The sequence below is a fragment of the Barbus barbus genome (genome assembly GCF_936440315.1).
Source record: "Barbus barbus genome assembly, chromosome: 3".
Classification (NCBI taxonomy): domain Eukaryota; kingdom Metazoa; phylum Chordata; class Actinopteri; order Cypriniformes; family Cyprinidae; genus Barbus; species Barbus barbus.
The window spans coordinates 22,043,918-22,062,874 of record NC_136731.1 but is presented as its reverse complement, the minus strand read 5'-3'; the positions used below and the strand labels follow the sequence as shown (position 1 = coordinate 22,062,874).

Genomic DNA, 18,957 nt, shown 5'->3' with positions numbered 1-18,957 from the left:
TTAGGACAACTTTGATTAACTTCTTTTGATCTACACAAATGTTGGCTACTGTATAAAACGGTGCCTGATTTGTAGTTGAAGGGTTCTTAAAGGCATTCAAAGTGTTATCATTAGTCACATGATGTTTTGTCTCAATGACCTGGCAGCAGAGCTGAGCACCAGTGACCAATGATGACCGATCACTTATAAATTTTGGGTGGACCTGCACAAGTTGGGCAAGTTCTTTTTGAGATGCTTGGAAATTATGATTATAAATCTCCTTGAGATGACCTGCTACATTTGCTAAAAGCGAAGCACACTGCACAACAATGTATCCCACAATGCAATGCGTTTGACTTGACTTTCCACTTCTAGTGTGATCACTAATGCAGAAGTACTTTGACCCACAATAAAAAAAAAACTTCTCTTTACTAATTTTAATGTACTGACAATAAGATGTTTAACTTAAGCATAACAAACGATTCTGATATTTGTTTCTCGCATGAGTAAACATGGAGCACAGTGAGCTCAGCATACTACTGTTTTAAATATTTATTGTTGCATACCGCCTTGTTTCATTAACGGTTTGTAGCGTAGATACTGTGTAGTATGCAGTACACAGCTAATATTCCACTCAGCGCATCTCCTCCTCAAGTATTTGATGGTCAAATCTCAAAAGTGACTATTTTTACCATTTTAATTCCAAAATGAGTGCCTGGATTAAACAAGGAATGCAAATTAAAAGTTTATCATTGTATAATGCGGACGTATTCAGTAATGCAGCCTGCTAGTACTGCATTCCAAAACGGCAACAACAGCCATTTAAGCGGCACGGAAACGTGCAAGCGAGCAACGCCTCCTTAAATCTCCGCATCTAACGTTAGCTCATTCCACCTTAAAAGCGCTCAATGCGATCAACGCACGCGTACAGTATGTTTCCGTTTTTGTTTTTTTTCCCTCCAGCGCGCTCGCGCCGCAGCTCGAAAGACTGCGAGCGTCACGTCGGAGGCAACACTGACGCACTTCATCCACTCTATCAAGCTTGAAGCCCATGAGGAATAATGTCTGAGTCGTACCGCGAATGGATCCTGGGCTCCATAGACTCGCTGAGGTCGAGGAAAGCGCGACCGGACCTGGACAGAATTTGCAGGATGGTCAAAAGACGATACGGCTCGGATTGGGACCGAACCCGGTCAGAACTAGAGAAACTGATAGAGGAGCAAACGGTGCTCAAAGTCAACTATAAAGGCTCGGTTTCCTATCGCAACGCGGCAAAGGTGCTAAGAGGCAGGAGAAAACCGGAGCAGAGCAAGTGTGCGGTGAAACAGCCTTCTCTCGCGGACTGGAGCACCAGCGACAGCGCTCTGGGTCCCGTGGATGAGGATCACATGGAGGATATGGAAGTAAGTGAACTGCGCTCCGGCAAAAAACGAGACGCGGAATGTGAAGTGTTGGTGTTTTTATCACTAATTGAAGTGATCTGGCTCATGCAAACGTGAAAGCAAGTGCAAACGCGCACACAGAGAGACGCGCGCGCGCGGACTCGCGCAGACGGGGAGCGGCGCGATCCTTCACGAGCGTCGGAAAATCTCCAACAATGGAAGCGCTCGATCTGCGAGGTCCAAATCTTCCGGAGCGAGTTTTTGTGTGCGCAGGCGATGCGCTGGATGAGTCCGGTGACGTTAAATCAACTTTCGCGATGCAGTCCTCGTCATTTAATCCAAACTCGCTTTTGCACAGCGGGGGAAAGTCACCAAAAACATCACGGATCAGCCGACTGACGCATTTCGCACAAGGAGCGACACCGGAGACAATTGCATTCGCGATTATTTAACATACTAGCGAGAGAATTATTTTTTTGCGCTTGTGCGTGTCGTGACCGAGTCGATACGGTAATTTATGGGGATCATTGAAGCGCAAGTCATTAGGCGCGCTGCTGGATGATCCTTTATGTCCGTGAACGCGAAGTGCGACCGAAGTCGTCAGTGCGGCTCGTGAATTTATTAATCGCGGGTGAACATGTGAACACAGGTGAACGTTAGTTTAGGATGTGTTTTAAGGGAGAAAATGTCGGCTTTAGCCACGTTCAACATTGGCTTGCTTTGGGACGCGCTTCTCTCAGGGAGGCAGCAGCGCGCCTCGGAGCGAAGCGGGGCGGGTTCATGAATATTAACTAGGCCAACCTGAAGTAGCTTAATATTCATGAGCCCGCCCCGCTTCGCTCTCAGCGCGCCTCCGTTCAGCAAACTCACTCCGTAATATTCCTCATACTGTATGGTTAAGTTATTTCGATAACGTTCCTAACACCACTGTGCCGACAAAACCGGGGTTCAAATCGTACGAAAGAACGGGCGAAGAAGAATTTCTGGCTCGCTCCCGACTGAATAAACAGTGCGCGCGGCCTCTTTAGATGCTGAAGCTCGAGACGATGATCATCCAGTTTTGCAGAGCGACGGATTGAGTATAATCACAAAGTGTAGTGGTCGAAATCTGTTCGTTTAAATGTGAAATACTGGTTCTAGTATTGCTAATCATGCAGTCCTGTTCAAAGTCCCTGTATGCGTGCTACTACTGTAGATGTTATCATGCTTTTTAGTGGAAATATTCCTGGGTTTTTGAACCTTTCCAGCGTTATTGCACCAGTTCAGTGAACCAGCAGCAGGGCACGTTGTCACATTAAATGGGTTAAGTTGACATCATGGGAGTCTGCCATTAAATAATTTGTTTCAGAAAAAAAAGTAAACAGTTAGGAAACACAAAACAGTGTTTGAAACACAAATAAAACAGCAAATGGAAAAAAAAACAAAAACTGCAAGATTTAAAACACATCATCTCCCAAGAAAAGTCAAGTAGGAAAACATCCTTGTCCTGAGAACACAGCTCTTTCTTTCTTGTGTTCAGTCATTTAACAGCGAAAGACTTCAGTAAACTTCAGTTCAGTTTTATTTTTAAAGAGTATATGATTGTTTATACATCACTGTTCAAACATTTGGAGGTGGCAAGATTTGTTTTCATGTTTTTGAAAGAAGTCTCTTATGCTCACCAAGGCTGTATTTATTTGGTCGTGAAATTAAGTAAAAACAGTAATATTGCTAAATATTATTACAATTTAAAATAACTTTTTTTTATTTGAATATATATTGAAATGTAGTTTATTCCTGTGATGACAGCTGACTTCAGCATCATTACTCCTGTCTTCAGAGTCACATGATCCTTCAGAAATCACTCAACTATATTGATTTGCTGCTCAAGACACATCTATGATTATTATCAATGTTGAAAGCAGTATATTTTAGAAGAATCTGTGATTTTATTTATTTTTTATTCTTTGAATAGAATGTAAAAGCGTTTATTTTAAATAGAAATCTTTGCTGTCACTTTCGATCAATTTAATGCATCCCTGATGAATAAAAGTATATCTACTTTTATTTGATCATTTATATAAAGTTCCATAGAAACTGCAGAAAACACTGTTTCAAATGGCACACGTGATGCATTTTGTTGAATCCTCATCTTGCGTTCGTTTCAATGCAGTTCAGACAGTGATTAAAGCACCTGCTGAAAAATGATGATAATAATAATGCCGCAATCTTTTTAGGAAGAGATGTCCACCACAGCGGGAATGGACAGCAGTATGGACGAGGAGGGGGATGAGAGCAGTCTGGACGCCATGTGTGCTCAGAGCACCGCTGACTCGGGCATCAGCATGAGTCCCATCACCGGCAGTAACACCAGTCAGCCTGTTCCCTCACCCGCGTCCTCAAAGAACTCTCCTACCCATGATGCTCTGAGGCAGGACACCGACAGCGCTTACACTCTGCCTGAGCACATACAGCCAGCAGCCCAGCAAGACACAGGTACCCAAGTCCTGTTCTCAAGATAAAACGCCAAACTAACCAGCATTTGAATTGAGATTGTAATTAAAATAAATGAGTTAAAGAGTAAGTCTCTTGAAACTGCACTTAACCAGTGATCTACAAGTTAATTTGAATGGTTTTACTGGCATCCTCAGGTGGACTTAGCGTAGACTCAGGCAGGCCTATAGTCAGTTTAAATAATTGTTTGAGAATCAGAATCAGTCTGATCAGGTGACCCAAGGGGTCAAGTTTTGGCTCATTAGTCTAATATCATTCTCCCCTGTGGTAGATATCGTAACTACACTGTTTATCAGTCCCTTTTTCTGATTTTTCAAAATGACTGATTTTCTTTTTGCAGTGAAAACCCACTGATAACCTTTATGTATTACATATGTAATTTTTAGTCTCTGAGGAAGGCTGAGGGCTGAAATGCATCAGTGTGCAGAGTTTTAGGCATTTTTAATGTTTATTAAGATGGCCAGAATGTAAATAAAGACTTTTTAACTTTTTGGACCATAAAAAGTGCCTTGGATTTTTTTTTTCATAATAATTGTTTCAAACCCAACCAAAGAGCACCTTCTGGGATTACTTCACAAGGTCCTTAATCAGCAAGCAGCACTACGATCTGTCATTTTTTGATGTTCAGAATTGATCAATTTATCAGTTGTGGTCCTGCGCTAATTTTGCAATCTTGTTTTAGCAAAATTTTACAGTGTGCATTATTGCACTCATTTGAAATATTAAAAATGTGCATATATAGTAAAATAATGTACTTGTATAAATCTATTGTTGAAATCAAGCATTACAAGGATTAGCAAATTTTCAATATGCACATTTGCAGCCATAATACTGAGTAATATTTATTACTATTATTAAATCTTTAGCCCATAAACTTTCATAAGGATAAGATTAAATCCAAGCATCCACAAACAATGCCACATATTGCTGAATTTGCATTAATTCTTTTGATCTTAAGAATGTCAAATTGCTTCTGTCCAGGGGTCATTTAAAAGTATGGATGTCTTTGCAGTATAGAAAAAATGTAAAATATTGCAAAATGTTACCAATGGCCAATTCATATCTATCCATTTATTTATAAATAAGCATAACTTATTTTATCCGTGTGGCAGATGTTCCAAGATGATTGTGTATTTATTTATTTTTTGAGCTCTCCTACACTTGAGTGACTAATAAATTAATCAAGTGGAGGCAGAAAAATCTGTCTTTCTTGAATATACATATTTTTTTCACTGAATTTGTTAGAAAAGTGAGTCTAGGGAGACAAACATACAAGCACACATTTTGACGGTAACGTTTTTGCACCCATCAGTCTGTTACAATTCCTGTTCTTGTTTCATTCATTTCCTGCCAAATTCAGGCATTGCAATGCATGTCAAAGAGTGATAGTTTAATCATTGTTGAAAATGACAGACGTCCATGAGAAGAAGCCAATATTTCGTCAAAAACAGCCTGTAAATGTGTAAGAGATTTGAGTTGGCAGTATCTGTTGTTGTAACCCACAGGATCTGTAGCGCTCGTGCAGCAGCCAGCGGCCATCTGTCTCTCCAGTCCTCAAGTCGAGGAGGGGCCGCACACACCTGATCCGCTGCTGTCACACTGCGCAGTCACGCCGGTAAGCATGTCCGCCCTGCGCCTCCAATCACAGCACATCTGTCGTGTTCCTCTGCGTCATATTGTGTCTGTCTGTCATCAGGACGAGGCGCTGATGTCAGACGGAGGGCCTCACGCTGTGCCTGATCCTGTTGAGGAGGGTGAGGATTCTTCCTGTGCTCTTTAAATTTCACACCGTATCTGTCAACTCACTTAATCTTACATTTTTATTCGAACCTGTGCTCTCTCAGGTGAAATGTGCACCAAGAGCACAACAGAGGAAGAAACTGTTAACAATGGAGGGACAAATAATGGAAAGTGAGTAAAAGACAACATTTTTTTGTATCTTTGGTAATAAAGACCAAAAAATTGAGACTTAGTGTATCATTTCTGTAGCATTAAACACTTTGCAATGTGCCATTAAACTCACACCATTGGATTATATATTGTTGTTGTGATAATGTACAAGTCTGGAATGAGTTGCTCATAAACTGAGGCTTTAATCTGTTTTTGGTCATTCTCAGTGATGTGGTAAAGAGAGAAATCGGGCAGGACCCTTTGCTTTGGAGCGTGGCTGATGTGGCCAGTTACTTCACGTCTGTGGGCTTCCCTGAGCAGGCGCTGGCGTTCAGAACACAGGTTAGTTCTGTAGTAAACCAAACCTGTCAAGTACACAAGAACCCAAAATCTACTGATCGATTTTTGTGCTTTTTGTATAATAAAAAAATCTACAAATGTTTAGGAAGTATACAGATTTTTATTGATCTATGCACCTGAAGTATTAGTTGAGCGCAATGATTTCACATCTTTTTTTTTTTTAACCCAAAGCCTAAAGAAATACATGAAAAATGATTTTGCCTAGCGAAAATGAAATTTAAATTTTACTATGCAAAAGATGTTATTTTCATATTTTCATGCCAAAGATAACATGCAGGACATTTCTTTAATTTATGCTGGTTTTAGGCTTCCCGTGGCTTTGGAAAAACTATTTTAAATTGCTATTTCCAGGCCAGGTACAGTTAATGGAAATAATGAATATTTATTTTTCTAGTTATGCTCAGCTCTAAAATTGATCTGCTTTGCAAGTGATTTTTTTCAGGAGTCGCAAATGAATGGAAAAATGGTAATTCAAGGTGCAGGAACACTGTAATGAAAGCTTTCCTCTATCAAGAGTCACCATAGAATAACAATAGGAATATAATAATGGGAATAATAAAAAAAGTAAAACATTTGGACACATTATGATAATGAAAATATTAGTTCCTGGACTTTTTTTTTCTTTCCCAAAAACAAGAAAATCCAACTTTTTGAGCTAAAGTAGTTTTTAGAAATAGAGCTTGTTTGATTAAAAGGAAAAAAAGGATCCGTATGAATTATCGGGTGATTTTAAGACTTTGCGTATTGTGATACGTGACTGATTTTATCAAGATATTCCTTACAATAATATGGCCATAATTATGTAAATAAGTTGGCTAAGTCTACAATATTATGCTTACTGTTTTATGTCGTAATATATTTTACAATGTAATTTATTCCTGTGGTCAAAGCTGAATTTTCAGCATCATTACTCCAGTCTTCAGTGTCACATGATTCTTCAGAAATCATTCTTATATGCTGATTTGCTACTAAAGCAATTATCAATGATGGAAACAATTATGCTGCTTGTACTTTTTTTCAGGACTTTTTGATGAATAGAAAGTACAAAAGAACAGCATTTATCTGAATCAAAATGTTTTGTAATATTGTCTTTACTGTCACTTTTGATCAATTTTCCTGTGTCCTTGCTGAGTAAAAGTATTTACACCTTTGTATCTTCACTTCCAACAGGAAATAGATGGGAAGTCCCTACTGCTGATGCAGCGCAGTGACGTGTTGACTGGTCTGTCGATCAGACTCGGCCCTGCACTTAAAATCTATGAGAATCATGTGAAGGTGCTCCAGAGAAGCCACTTTCAGGACGACAGCCGTCTCTTCTCATAGTGCTTGTGTTTTCAGCGAAAACAGACTGAAATTCTCCTGGCTCAGAGCGCTGGCCACAAAATGAGGGGAACATTAACTCTTTAAGACTTGATTTGCACAATCCTCCTCAGCTTATCTTCTCTTCTTCCGTGTGAGGACATGCCGCATGATTCAGCCCTGCAGTCTGTTCTTCTATTCTGTCCATTTGTCTTAGAAGTGTTATTTTTTTTCTAAGGTGGAGCTTTTCATTCACCAGTGTTTTGTCCTTCTGTTTTTGTCAAGTATGATTTACAGTGTCATATATATGTGTGTGTGTGTGTGTGTGTCTAATTAGCTTCAGTCATTTTTGAAGAAGGAATTAAGTGCATTATAATACACCTAAAAATAAAGGAACAGAATTGGCGTTTAATTCACATCATTGCTTTAGTCACATCTCATAAAGACTGAAGCTCTCAGACAAAAAGAGTCACTTTTTATTTATAGGTTGTGGTACTTTGTCTGCTAATTCAGTATCTTTTTATTTCCATAATTTTGCACAATTTTCTGTATTCATGTATATGACCAATACAATGTGACCCTGGACCAAAAAACCAGTCTGAAGTGTCAATGTTTCGAAATTGAGATACATCATCTGAAAGCTGAATAAATAAGCTCAGGGGTTAAAGTTCTCCAGAACCGTGCCGGATGAGTTCGCCCGCCAATGGTATGAGAGGAACACTCTTTCACTCTCAAACAAACTACCATTACTAGCCAATCAGAAGTGTTTGCTCTTAAACACTAGATGCGTCTCGAGCGCCGCCTGCAGTCTATGAGTGCGACACTGAAAAAGCTGTCTATCTGGCTCCATATTTACATAGAAAAGCTATTTATCTTTCTAAACGGCTCAAAAAAAAAAAAAAAAAAAATCACCTCATCTCCATAAGACCTATATGATTGCTAGAACAAATTTACCGGTAGGATTTAGCAGTAAAGACTTCATGTGTGAAAAGGGGCTAAACTCTTCTCTGTAAATGCGGTGAGTTTGGGTTGCTTCACGTTCATCTGGGAAAACTGTGCATTATCACAGTGTAACATAGATCATTTATAAACCTGTGCCAACACAGGAGAATACATCAACATATTTCTAAAAATGCGATTGATTGCACATCGCGATTTCAAAATAAACGTTTGACTTTTCATGTGGCCAGCTATTAAAATTAAAAGGATTTAAAGTCGCTGAATCACATGAAACATCACCAGGCCGTTGGCACCCTCTGCAGATATTTTTTATAATTAGGCATATTGCATGTATTTTAACAGTGAAATCATATAATTAACAAAAAACAAGCAAACAAACATGTAATTGCTTGTTTTTGATACTTTATTTGAGCCAATTATTATTGCCTCACATTAGTTTATATATAAATATAGTCGTATTAAAGCCTATTTTTCAGCTCATAATTTTCCAAGTGGAAGATACAGCTTTCTTTCATCAGGTCAATCATATATTCATGAAAAATAAATCAGTTTGAATAAGGAAAAATTAACTTTGCCATAGTATCCTTTCAAATGTTAAAGTTGCCAGTCATTCCGTTCTTTGCGTGTGTAGCACTTTATTTGTACCATTTTGTTTTATTGGTTTATTTATCAGGTAGTTTCAAGGAAAAATAATTTCAAATGTTTTTTTTTTTTTTTATTATTTTTTTTTTTTTTGCATGCTTGTTTGTCTAATAACCCAGTGTGTCCACCCCCACAACCCCCAGAGAAAAGTTCAGGCTAAGGATTTTTTTTTTTTTTTTTTTTTTTTTTTGCTTTAACCCCTGTGAGCTTTCCATTGTATGGTTTGTTAGGATCGGACAATATTTGGCCGAGATGCAACTATTTGAAAATCTGGAATATGAAGGTGCAAAAAATCTAAATATTGAGAAAATCGCCTTTAAAGTTGTCCAAATGAAGTTCTTAGCAAAGCATATTACTAATAAAAACTGAACTTTTTATATATTTGCAGTAAGAAATTTACAAAATATCGTCATGGAACATGATCTTTATTTAATATCCTAATGATTTTTGGCATAAAAGAAAAATTTATATTTTTTTACAATGTATTTTTGGCTATTGCTACAAATATACCACAGCGACTTAAGACTGGTTTTGTGGTCCACGGTCACAAATATATTTTTAATTTATAATTAAATAGAATGGCTTTACTTGACAAATACATCATTACAGTATCTCATAATTTACTAGTTATGTCATACATTGATATATATTAAGACTTGCTTTATATATATATAAGCTAGCAAAACTCTGACTTTTTTGATTTAAAAAAAAAATCCTCTGTTGATTCCTGCTATAGGATGAAAGGTAGGATAGGGGAGCGCAGTGTGGGATACCCTTTGAACTCCTTCAGGTAGCTGCGATGCTTTCCTTTGGCCCAAACTGTCATCTGTACGAATCCCACCACAGTGAAGAACAACACAGGGACACACTGGGTCATGAGTGTGAAACCGAGCCAAGATCCCATCTACAGAAACACAGCAACACAGTGCAGCTTCAGTGTCTGTTATTTACTCAATGAGACCAGCAGGGGTCAGCATTTCATTACAGGGCCAGTTCACCCGGGACACATTCTTGTCAAGAAGGTCTTTAGAGTGCTGTAGGCCAAAATAAACGAGTTAGAATTTTAGCTCTTCTGGTCCCATTGTCCAAAGTCTATGGCTTTTTTGGTGAAATGTATGAAATAAGGTCTGTCGTTCACACAATCTTATTTTCACGTTTAAGTAAAACCCCTTGTGATTTGGTTTTTTTTTAAGCGTTCGGCTAAAGTAAGTGGCTAAATGGGACTACAGAGGCTGCCTTTGCAGTATGTAAAATTGACAGCTAGCGGCTGAAATGGTACTGCAGTCCAAATTCAAAATATTGATTCTCCCTCTCCCTCCTCCTCAGACTCGACACTCGTGAGGGGTGCTAGATTGTGAACACAAGCGCAAATGACAATGGAAGGCGGCGAGCTTTACACTTTAAAGGTAATGAGTTGATTTATCCGTGTTTGAATATAATTTTTTTTTGTTTGTTTTTTTTTAGGTTAGGTAGAATCTGCAATCTCTGACCCAGTTGGTTCAGTTCCATTGAATACAAAGCGCTGTGTTTTCAGCCAAATGGCAACCAGGGGTGTCGAAATACTATTGGGTAAATTGGCAGTGGGCGGAATCACACAGACCAAAACAAAAACACGGAACACACATTTCAAAGTAGACCAACTAGCTGTAACATTGTTTTTCGGAGAAACATGGAGATTATGTTTCTTTAATATCTGCAAACAGTGTGTTTTTTATACTTCAGTGCCATCAAAAAATGACATAGAGCACCTTGAAACGTCATCACACCCAACCGGTAAAGACTTACAGCCTGAGTGTGTTTATAATCACACTCTTTCAAGATATTAAAAATTAAACTTTCAGGAATTTTTTTTTTATATATATATATAAATGAAGACAAAGAATTGTTGTTGAGTTTTGTTTTGTTTTTATCAGCTGGACTCTCATTCTGACGGCACCCATTCACTGCACAGGATCCATTGGTGAGCAAGTGATGTAATGATCTTATCCAAATCTGTTCCAAAGAAGAAACAAACTAATCTCTATCTTGGATGGCTTGAGGGTGAGTACATTATCACCAATTTTTCATTTTTGGGTGACCTATTCATTTAATAGTGTTGACACTTAAGTCATGACCATGCTCCAGTTCGTTTATAGCCTATGCTCATCTTTTTTACTTCTGCCGATTTAGGCTTTAAAATGAATCAAATCTGTTTTAATTTGTGAGGATTATCATGATGAACAAAATGTGTAAGAATCTTACACTTTTGTTGGTCACTGAGCATATTTTCTGCAGTAATCCAAAAGCCAATGGAAAATCCCAATGGGTGTTTGTCAAGAGAACCAGACAGTGTCGGCCTACAAAAAGACATAATCACTGCAAATCTCTATAAAGACATGGAATCACTCACACTGCAATCAGTCATGAGTCTCACCTCATATGTGTAGTTTGGGCATGAAACAAGTGCAAATATCCACGTAAAAGGATTTTTGGTTGGATAAGGAATCTTCTTCATCTTAGAGCCTTCATAAAGAACAATTTAATGCGTTACATATACACAGCCAGAGTATCTGACTTGAGATTTGTGATTTATCTTATAGATTTTACCAGGTAGTTTGAGATTACGCAGAGCCATGTGAATTGAGAAGCTGCCAAGTTGACAGAACTGCAAAAATCACAAATCAGTAAGTAAAGAACGCTGATGAGACAAATACATGACACAGTACAGAAGTCAGTGCCATCAGTGTGCTTACCAGAAAGATTCCCAGTGCTGCCTTCACCTGCTTCTCCCCATAATCTGCATGTAAACAGACTAGCTTTAAGAACAACAGTTCAATGCATTTAACGTACAATATTAATTTAAGCGACAATAAACATGGTGCAGAGCATTTGAGTGAGATTTTACATACATGGTGGTGTGTAGAGAGGGTGATTGATGTAATAAGCCATCCATGCAGCAGAGCACCAGTAATAGGAACAGTTCTGATAAAGAAATAATCACATGTGATTTACAGACTCCCTGTTTGCAACATAACATAACTGTTTAACTTTGCATTTTTATCAACTGTATTGAAGGCATGATCTAATCTTCATAAAGTAAAATGCACATCAATTTAAAGACTCCTAAAAACGGTTGAATGACTGATGCATTTTCTAATTAAACATGCATCAACAGCCATGCATATTATTTATTTGGATTTGATTGTCTACGAGTCATTGATATTCTTTGATTGCTTTCCTGGATGTGAAGGTCTATATTTGAAATGATGTCTGCTTGATGTTTATGTTTCACATTTAGGAGTATAGATGACCTCAAAGCTCCAAGCCACATACAATCTTTGTTTATTTTTTTATTACTGAACTTGCTACAAAGTAGCAAAAGCAAAATAAATTCTAACATGTAGCCTATCAATTACACACTGCTGCCTTCTGGGATGTGTATAAATAAAACACAATTGCGAGGCATCCTCACTTTAAAAATGTTGCGAAATGGCATGGTGCCATGGGAGAAGCGATGGACAAACAACGTCTCCAAGATTCGCTTCACATAGTGGAAGGAATGACACACACAGGCAATACTGTGGAGAACAGACAGAAGCTCAGATCAGCGAGTTCAGTTTAGCACCAGATCATCAAATATAAGTGTATTCCTGAGACACATCAATCAAATGCTTTTCAACATAATTCCCAAAATACACTCCTGGGCCAGTATCTTGGTTAACCAGTCGGTCAGCTGTTAGGAAACCCTGTTCTCACTGTGTGGACTGAATCCAACAGACTAAAACAAAAATCACATATGACAGCACTCTTCTTCATGATACTTACTGCACAACCAAATGCTTACTGGCGGTGAAGTCATACTTGGGAGCGTAGATTAAAGGCAGTCGAAAATAAAACAGCAGATATATGACAAGTGGTCCAATGCACTCGATTAGGAACACCTGCAAACACACATTCACAAACACATTTTAATTCTGTAAAGTGAAGTACAGTGCATACCTCCCATGTGCTGACATCATCCCTGCCCCATGGGAGTCAGGACAGGAGTGGGCAAAGGGGCCGACGCATGCAGAAGGTGAACGGGATCAACGCCTGTGGGGAAACGGTGCCAGAGAGATTACATTTGCTGAGAAAGAGGATTGAGTAGTGGGGAGGTGAGAGAAAACTGAACCAGAGGCCTGTGTACACACTGTACAGCATCTGATCTGACTTTTACATCAGCTGCATAGATGCAGCCGAACCAAAAGTCCTATAGCATGCCAATGAAAGATTATAATACTGAAGCTAAATTGATCAAAGCCATTGTAAAATGCAGCTAATTGCACAGATGTGACCGCTTATTATTAACTTCTTTGTCCTCTGGAAGACAAAAGAAGTTATTTATTTATAGTAGAATGCCCAGGCTGCTGTTTTATGGAGCGATTTTTGTGCCAATATTTATCAAACAAATCCAGTGTTTTGCAAATAAACACAATCTGCTTTACAAATAAAAACTCGACAAACGCAAAGTGATTTTCAAATACAAAACTCTATTTGAGAGAAAATGCAGAGGTGTTGACAAATATATGTATTGTGTGTTACAACTGTGAGACTCATTTGCCTTTTTATGAGGAAACTTGGCTTGATTTTCTCACAAATGCGACAGGCTGATTTTCTCACAGGAGTGCGGGCAGATTTTGTCACATGTGCAATTGAGCAACTTTCTTTTCCAAAACAGCAGATGGCGCTGTTGGTCAATTTACGCTAGTCTCCCGAGACCTGAAACGCCTCTTTACCTTTTCAGACCAATATGAGTGGGAACAGGTGAGTTTCTGTCTAACTAGATCTATAATGAACCAGTTAGATGTGTTCACAAAGCGACCCTACTACAATGTCAGTGAAATTCACAACAAGTGCTGTAAAGTTGTTAACATGATTGATTAGTTCAAAAATCAGAGGTGACCTGGCTAAACATTTAACTAGGCTGTCTTTCCCTACAAATCTGATCCATTCTCCGTACCTCTTATCCTCTGTTGGATCGCGGGACATAGAATATACATATATATTGATACAATTGTTCAACATTCAAAACGATGCAAATGTATAATAGATAGCAACAATATTGTGTACCAAAAATGAAAGCTTAGACAATTTAATTTAGTATCAGATATAGTGATATCACCCAAGAGGTCATTAATTATAAATAAAAAATGAAAACAAATCACATTATTTAGTGCAATATCTAAAACTTTTTTTTTTTTAAATGACGTAACTGTGCAATCATTTGTCTAAAATAATTATGTATTTTTTAGCTTAGCAAAATGATGAATATTTATTTTCTGGTGTCACTCTTGTCCTGTCAATTGGGGAGAAGGATCAAGTGATAGGATCAAGCTGATATAATACTAAATTCAGCATTTTAATAAACAGTGGTTTAATAAACAGCGTGCTACACGGGTGAAGACACACTCTGGACAGCGAGGACTCTTCTAGGAGTGACTCAGATGACCAACGTTTGCATTTTAAAGAGCCACTAATATAATTCCTGACCGTAGCCTTTTATTTTATTGTCAGACTAAAATCTGCTGGTATATTGGTTGAAATATGAAATATCTCCTTACAGGCCACTTTTAGTTTGAAATGTTGTACAAGGCATGCATATTACTATACTATATATAAACATAAATATGATAAACTATGATATCCCTTATGAAAATTAAAATAGTTTTTACTATTGTAAAAGTATGGTAACCATGTTTTTTTGCAGGTTACCATTTCAATATAGGCAGCTTTACTACAAATACCATGGTATTTATTTAGCAAAACCATGGCCAATTTTCATAAGGGATATTAATGTTTAGATTATATTTTGGTACATTTATATAGCTGAATCACAATAAAGCTCACCTGAACTTAAACTAGTTTGATTATAGTAGCCTATTTGTATAATTAGATTAGTCTACTCCTCTCAGTACGTTGTCTGTGTAGTTTTATACTTGTTTAAACTTTTACTGCAGAGGTAGCCTACAACATTTCTCTCCACTGTAGGCTATGTTTCAACATATATAGCAGAAAGACAATAAATCTTACTTGACCTAACGTAAAAATAAAATTCAAAATGCTTTCATTTTTGGTACACAATATTGTCGCTATCCACTATACATTTGCATTTTAGTATTACAATATATTGTGACATAATATATTGTTTTACCCCTGCATTATTTTGAATGTTGAACAATTGTATCAATATATATGTATATTCTATATCCCGTGATCCAACAGAGGATAAGAGGTACGGAGAATGGATCAGATTTGTAGGGAAAGACAGCCTAGTTAAATGTTTATCCAGGTCACTCCTGATTTTTGAACTAATCAATCATGTTAACAACTTTACAGCACTTGTTGTGATTTTCACTGACACTGTAGTAGGGTCGCTTTGTGAACACATCTAAATGGTTCATTATAGATCTAGTTAGACAGAAACTCACCTGTTCCCACTCATATTGGTCTGAAAAGGTAAAGAGGTGTTTCAGGTCTCGGGAGACTAGCGTAAATTGACCAACAGCGCCATCTGCTGTTTTGGAAAAGAAAGTTGCTCAATTGCACATGTGAGAAAATCTGCCCGCACTCCTGTGAGAAAATCAGCCTGTCGCATTTGTGAGAAAATCAAGCCAAGTTTCCTCATAAAAAGGCAAATGAGTCTCACAGTTGTAACACACAATACATATATTTGTCCATACCTCTGCATTTTCTCTCAAATAGAGTTTTGTATTTGAAAATCACTTTGCGTTTGTCGAGTTTTTCTTTGTAAAGCAGATTGTGTTTATTTGCAAAACACTGGATTTGTTTGATAAATATTGGCACAAAAATCGCTCCATACTCTTTTCCATACAATGTTAAAAAATATTTCCAGTGGAATCAGTTATCTTACTGTTCAGAAGATCTTTTGTGTTTTAGATGGAATTCTCATTTTCGATTTTTGGGTCAATGTGATAGTGATACTTCAGTATCCTGTTTATTATCTGTAATTTATGGGAACTCACCCAGCACTGTTTGCTGAGAATGGTTCATGTGTATTTGTGTGCACCTGAGCTTGCATGCGTTTCTTTCAGTGGTTAGTGACCAGAGGCCTTCTGCATATTTGATAGCCCTATGCAAATTTCTAAGGCTTATAAAATAATCAATATCATCCAAATTTTCCTGAACACTACCTGTTGTACACAGTCTACTACAGTAGATCCCCAGTGTTCTCTGATTGATAAATTCAATTTTAGTTAAATTTAGTTTAATTGTAAAAACGTACACCTTCAAATCATTGCACACGTGTCTTTTTGCTGTATATTTTATTTTTCTGATTTTTATTAGGAAAATGTGTTAACTTTTATATTATCAGTAATTTCCAAATGAAAACTTACTGGACTTTACTTGATTGTGCATGTTTTAGTAAAATCATTGTTTAAATGGGAGTATCAAAAATGATACAACATTTATTTGTACATCTAACAAATGAACAAAAATTTGTCTCAAGTTCGAATCCCGACTCGAGGACCTTTCCCAATCCCACCTCTCTCTCTCTCTCTCTCTCTCTCTCTCTCTCTCTCTCTCTCTCTCTCTCTCTCTCTCTCTCTCTCCCACTTCGCTTCTTGTCTACTCTACACTGTGCTATTGTAATAAAAACAACATCCCAAAAATAAATCTTAAAAAAAGAACAGAATTTCAACTTAATTTTTGACCATATAAATATCAGCAACTGTACCAAATTGCATATTTTTACCTCTAATTAAAATTAAGATGGGTTAATATATTGTCACCTCTAGTTTTGTAAATAAAAAAGTATGAAAATGGGTAGCTTTAGAGCAGTGGCCCCTTAAATATTGTCTTTGACAGTGGGGGCCTTGGAGTAAAGGTTGGGAGCCGCTGCTATATGTGATGATTGTTTCAGTTGTTATTTGTGTGCTGGGTAAAACACTCACAGTTCCCCAGGCAATCTGGGCTCCCAGGTCTCTGAAGTAGAAGGTTGCGGTTGTTCCCACAGGGAGCTCCTGAAGAATTTCCTCATCTCTTAAGGGTTTCCCTTCTGAAATCAACAATAAAACACAACGATTAATGTTCTATTCACATACATAGTGGCTTAAAAAGGATATGGACACCAACTAATTTCAATTGGAGAGCGGGTGAGTATATGGTCAATAAAGCAATGCAGAGGTTTTTTAGTGAATAACAGTATTATCTTAGCAGGTTTGGATGAGCTGGTGTTGGTGAACCAGATCTGGATATTGGATGCAGAGGTTAGTTATATTAGTACATCTATTTTTTTTAACTGTTCTGAAATAAAATAAATAAACAGCAGTGCAAGTCACTTGCTTCAATGCTATGCTATAAATAAACACCATTAACATATTACTCATGTATGTTACTAAGTTTAAAGATATACTGACTTGGATCCAGGCATAAAGACTGTCTGGCAGGATACCAGTGTGGATCTGTGAAAGTTGAAGCCTGACATGTAAGCCTTTGCTAAAACCATTATTTATGTCATCAACTTATCATCTTCCTTGTAGAAAGCTATTTAAAGAAAGGCTTTGCGGTTTCATAGCGTCTTTAACACTGAGCAGAACTTACTTGATTTGTGGAACAAAGACTTAATGTCCAAAACAGTGGCCGTTGGTTCTACCTACAGAGGAATAGAGAGCTGCTAAATATTCACATTCTGTTTTGCAATTATAATACATGAACATGTAAATACACAATATACATATGCATTATATACAGTGTTACTCTTTGCAGTTTTCCACCTCATGCAGTCATAAATCAGGTTTACTCTATTCTCGACATGCATGTCTAGCAATGGATCTCACATAGGAATTCCTGGAAGCTCCAAATAGATTCTCATGTTCCAAAAGCAACGTGACTAATGCAGAACCTGCCTGATAGTGACCGCTTTATTATTACAAAGTTACAGCTTGTGCATTAGTTGTTTTCGCATTACTGTTAGCTGTCTGTCATCTATAACAGCTGATGATTACAGATGATTTCTTTACTTCTCTGTATTATGTTCAGCCTGAAAGTGTAAACACAGTGATTAAATGTACTATTTTAATTAAAGACAACATCTAGAGTCATAGAGGGGAGAAAACAGCTAAAACCAGCATAAGCTGTTGGCTGGTCTTAGTTGGTTTAAGATGGTACTATAGCTGGTTTTAGCTGGTGTTCAGCTGGTTGGTCCTAACCTGCTAAGACCCACTTGATCAGCTAAAGAAATAGTTAAAACCCCAGTAAAACCAGCCTGCAAACCAGCTGTGAACAGGCTGGAAGACCAGCTAAAACCAGCCAGCTTAGGCTGGTTTCACCTGTTTTTTTTCCAGAACACTATTCGCAAGTAATGGTTTGTCATTTGCATGGTATTTATGTTTGCAAAACACATTCAAAAGCACATACCTTATCCAGAAGCAGTAGTTTTTCGCGGGTTTTGATGTCTAGTATCTCTACTTCAAAGTAAACAATTCGTTTTGCTTTTTTGGGGGGTTTTGGTCTGGGTTTGGGGGGTGCTGCAGCAGGAGCTGCTACACCTTCACTCTTAGGTCCTTTTGCCTCTAAAGCTAATGTATCCATAATACTAATTCCAACTTAATGCACATTGAATCCTGTGTTTAGTCCGTAGTTCAACGGTCTTTCTCACACCCCACACATCTCTCTTAAGTCCTCAAGCCTCAGTTCTTAATAATAAATCCAAAATCCAGTTCTCCGTTGAATGCAGTGCAGACGGAGAGGAGAAGCAACAGAGAAGGACGGTGTGAGTGAGTGCAGTGTCACTGAAATATCTCCCACCTCTTAACACCTGAGGGGTGGCCATCACAACCACTCCTCTGAAGACGAAATCCGAGAGTCCCAAGACATAATCCATGGCTTTTCATGAAGCTAAATTTATATGCCTGCTTTGCTGAATACCAGCCCCGTGACCTTGTGGGACTCGGACCAATCCAGTTGGCTGTGG

At 37.9% G+C, this 18,957-nt stretch overlaps 2 protein-coding genes across 2 annotated transcripts; one reads left to right on the top strand and one right to left on the bottom strand.

The window, feature by feature from the left end:
- The first annotated feature begins 112 nt into the window (after positions 1–112).
- LOC306850812 (sterile alpha motif domain-containing protein 1-like) lies at positions 113–7,991 on the top strand. The gene is made up of 7 exons (XM_079386709.1): positions 113–1,382; positions 3,578–3,836; positions 5,360–5,469; positions 5,551–5,608; positions 5,699–5,765; positions 5,972–6,086; positions 7,275–7,991. The coding sequence occupies exons 1-7, from the start codon at positions 1,041–1,043 to the stop codon at positions 7,425–7,427; spliced, it is 1,104 nt and encodes a 367-aa protein (XP_079242835.1). The 5' UTR covers positions 113–1,040; the 3' UTR covers positions 7,428–7,991.
- Positions 7,992–9,735: 1,744 nt separating this feature from the next.
- On the bottom strand, positions 9,736–18,575 carry LOC306845413 (very-long-chain enoyl-CoA reductase-like; the record flags this gene model as incomplete). The annotated part of the gene is made up of 11 exons (XM_079378191.1): positions 9,736–9,909; positions 11,419–11,507; positions 11,592–11,649; positions 11,738–11,781; positions 11,894–11,966; positions 12,457–12,562; positions 12,810–12,925; positions 16,937–17,040; positions 17,402–17,446; positions 17,586–17,637; positions 18,402–18,575. 11 exons carry the CDS (start codon positions 18,573–18,575, stop codon positions 9,736–9,738), a joined length of 1,035 nt encoding a protein of 344 aa, XP_079234317.1.
- Positions 18,576–18,957: the final 382 nt, after the last annotated feature.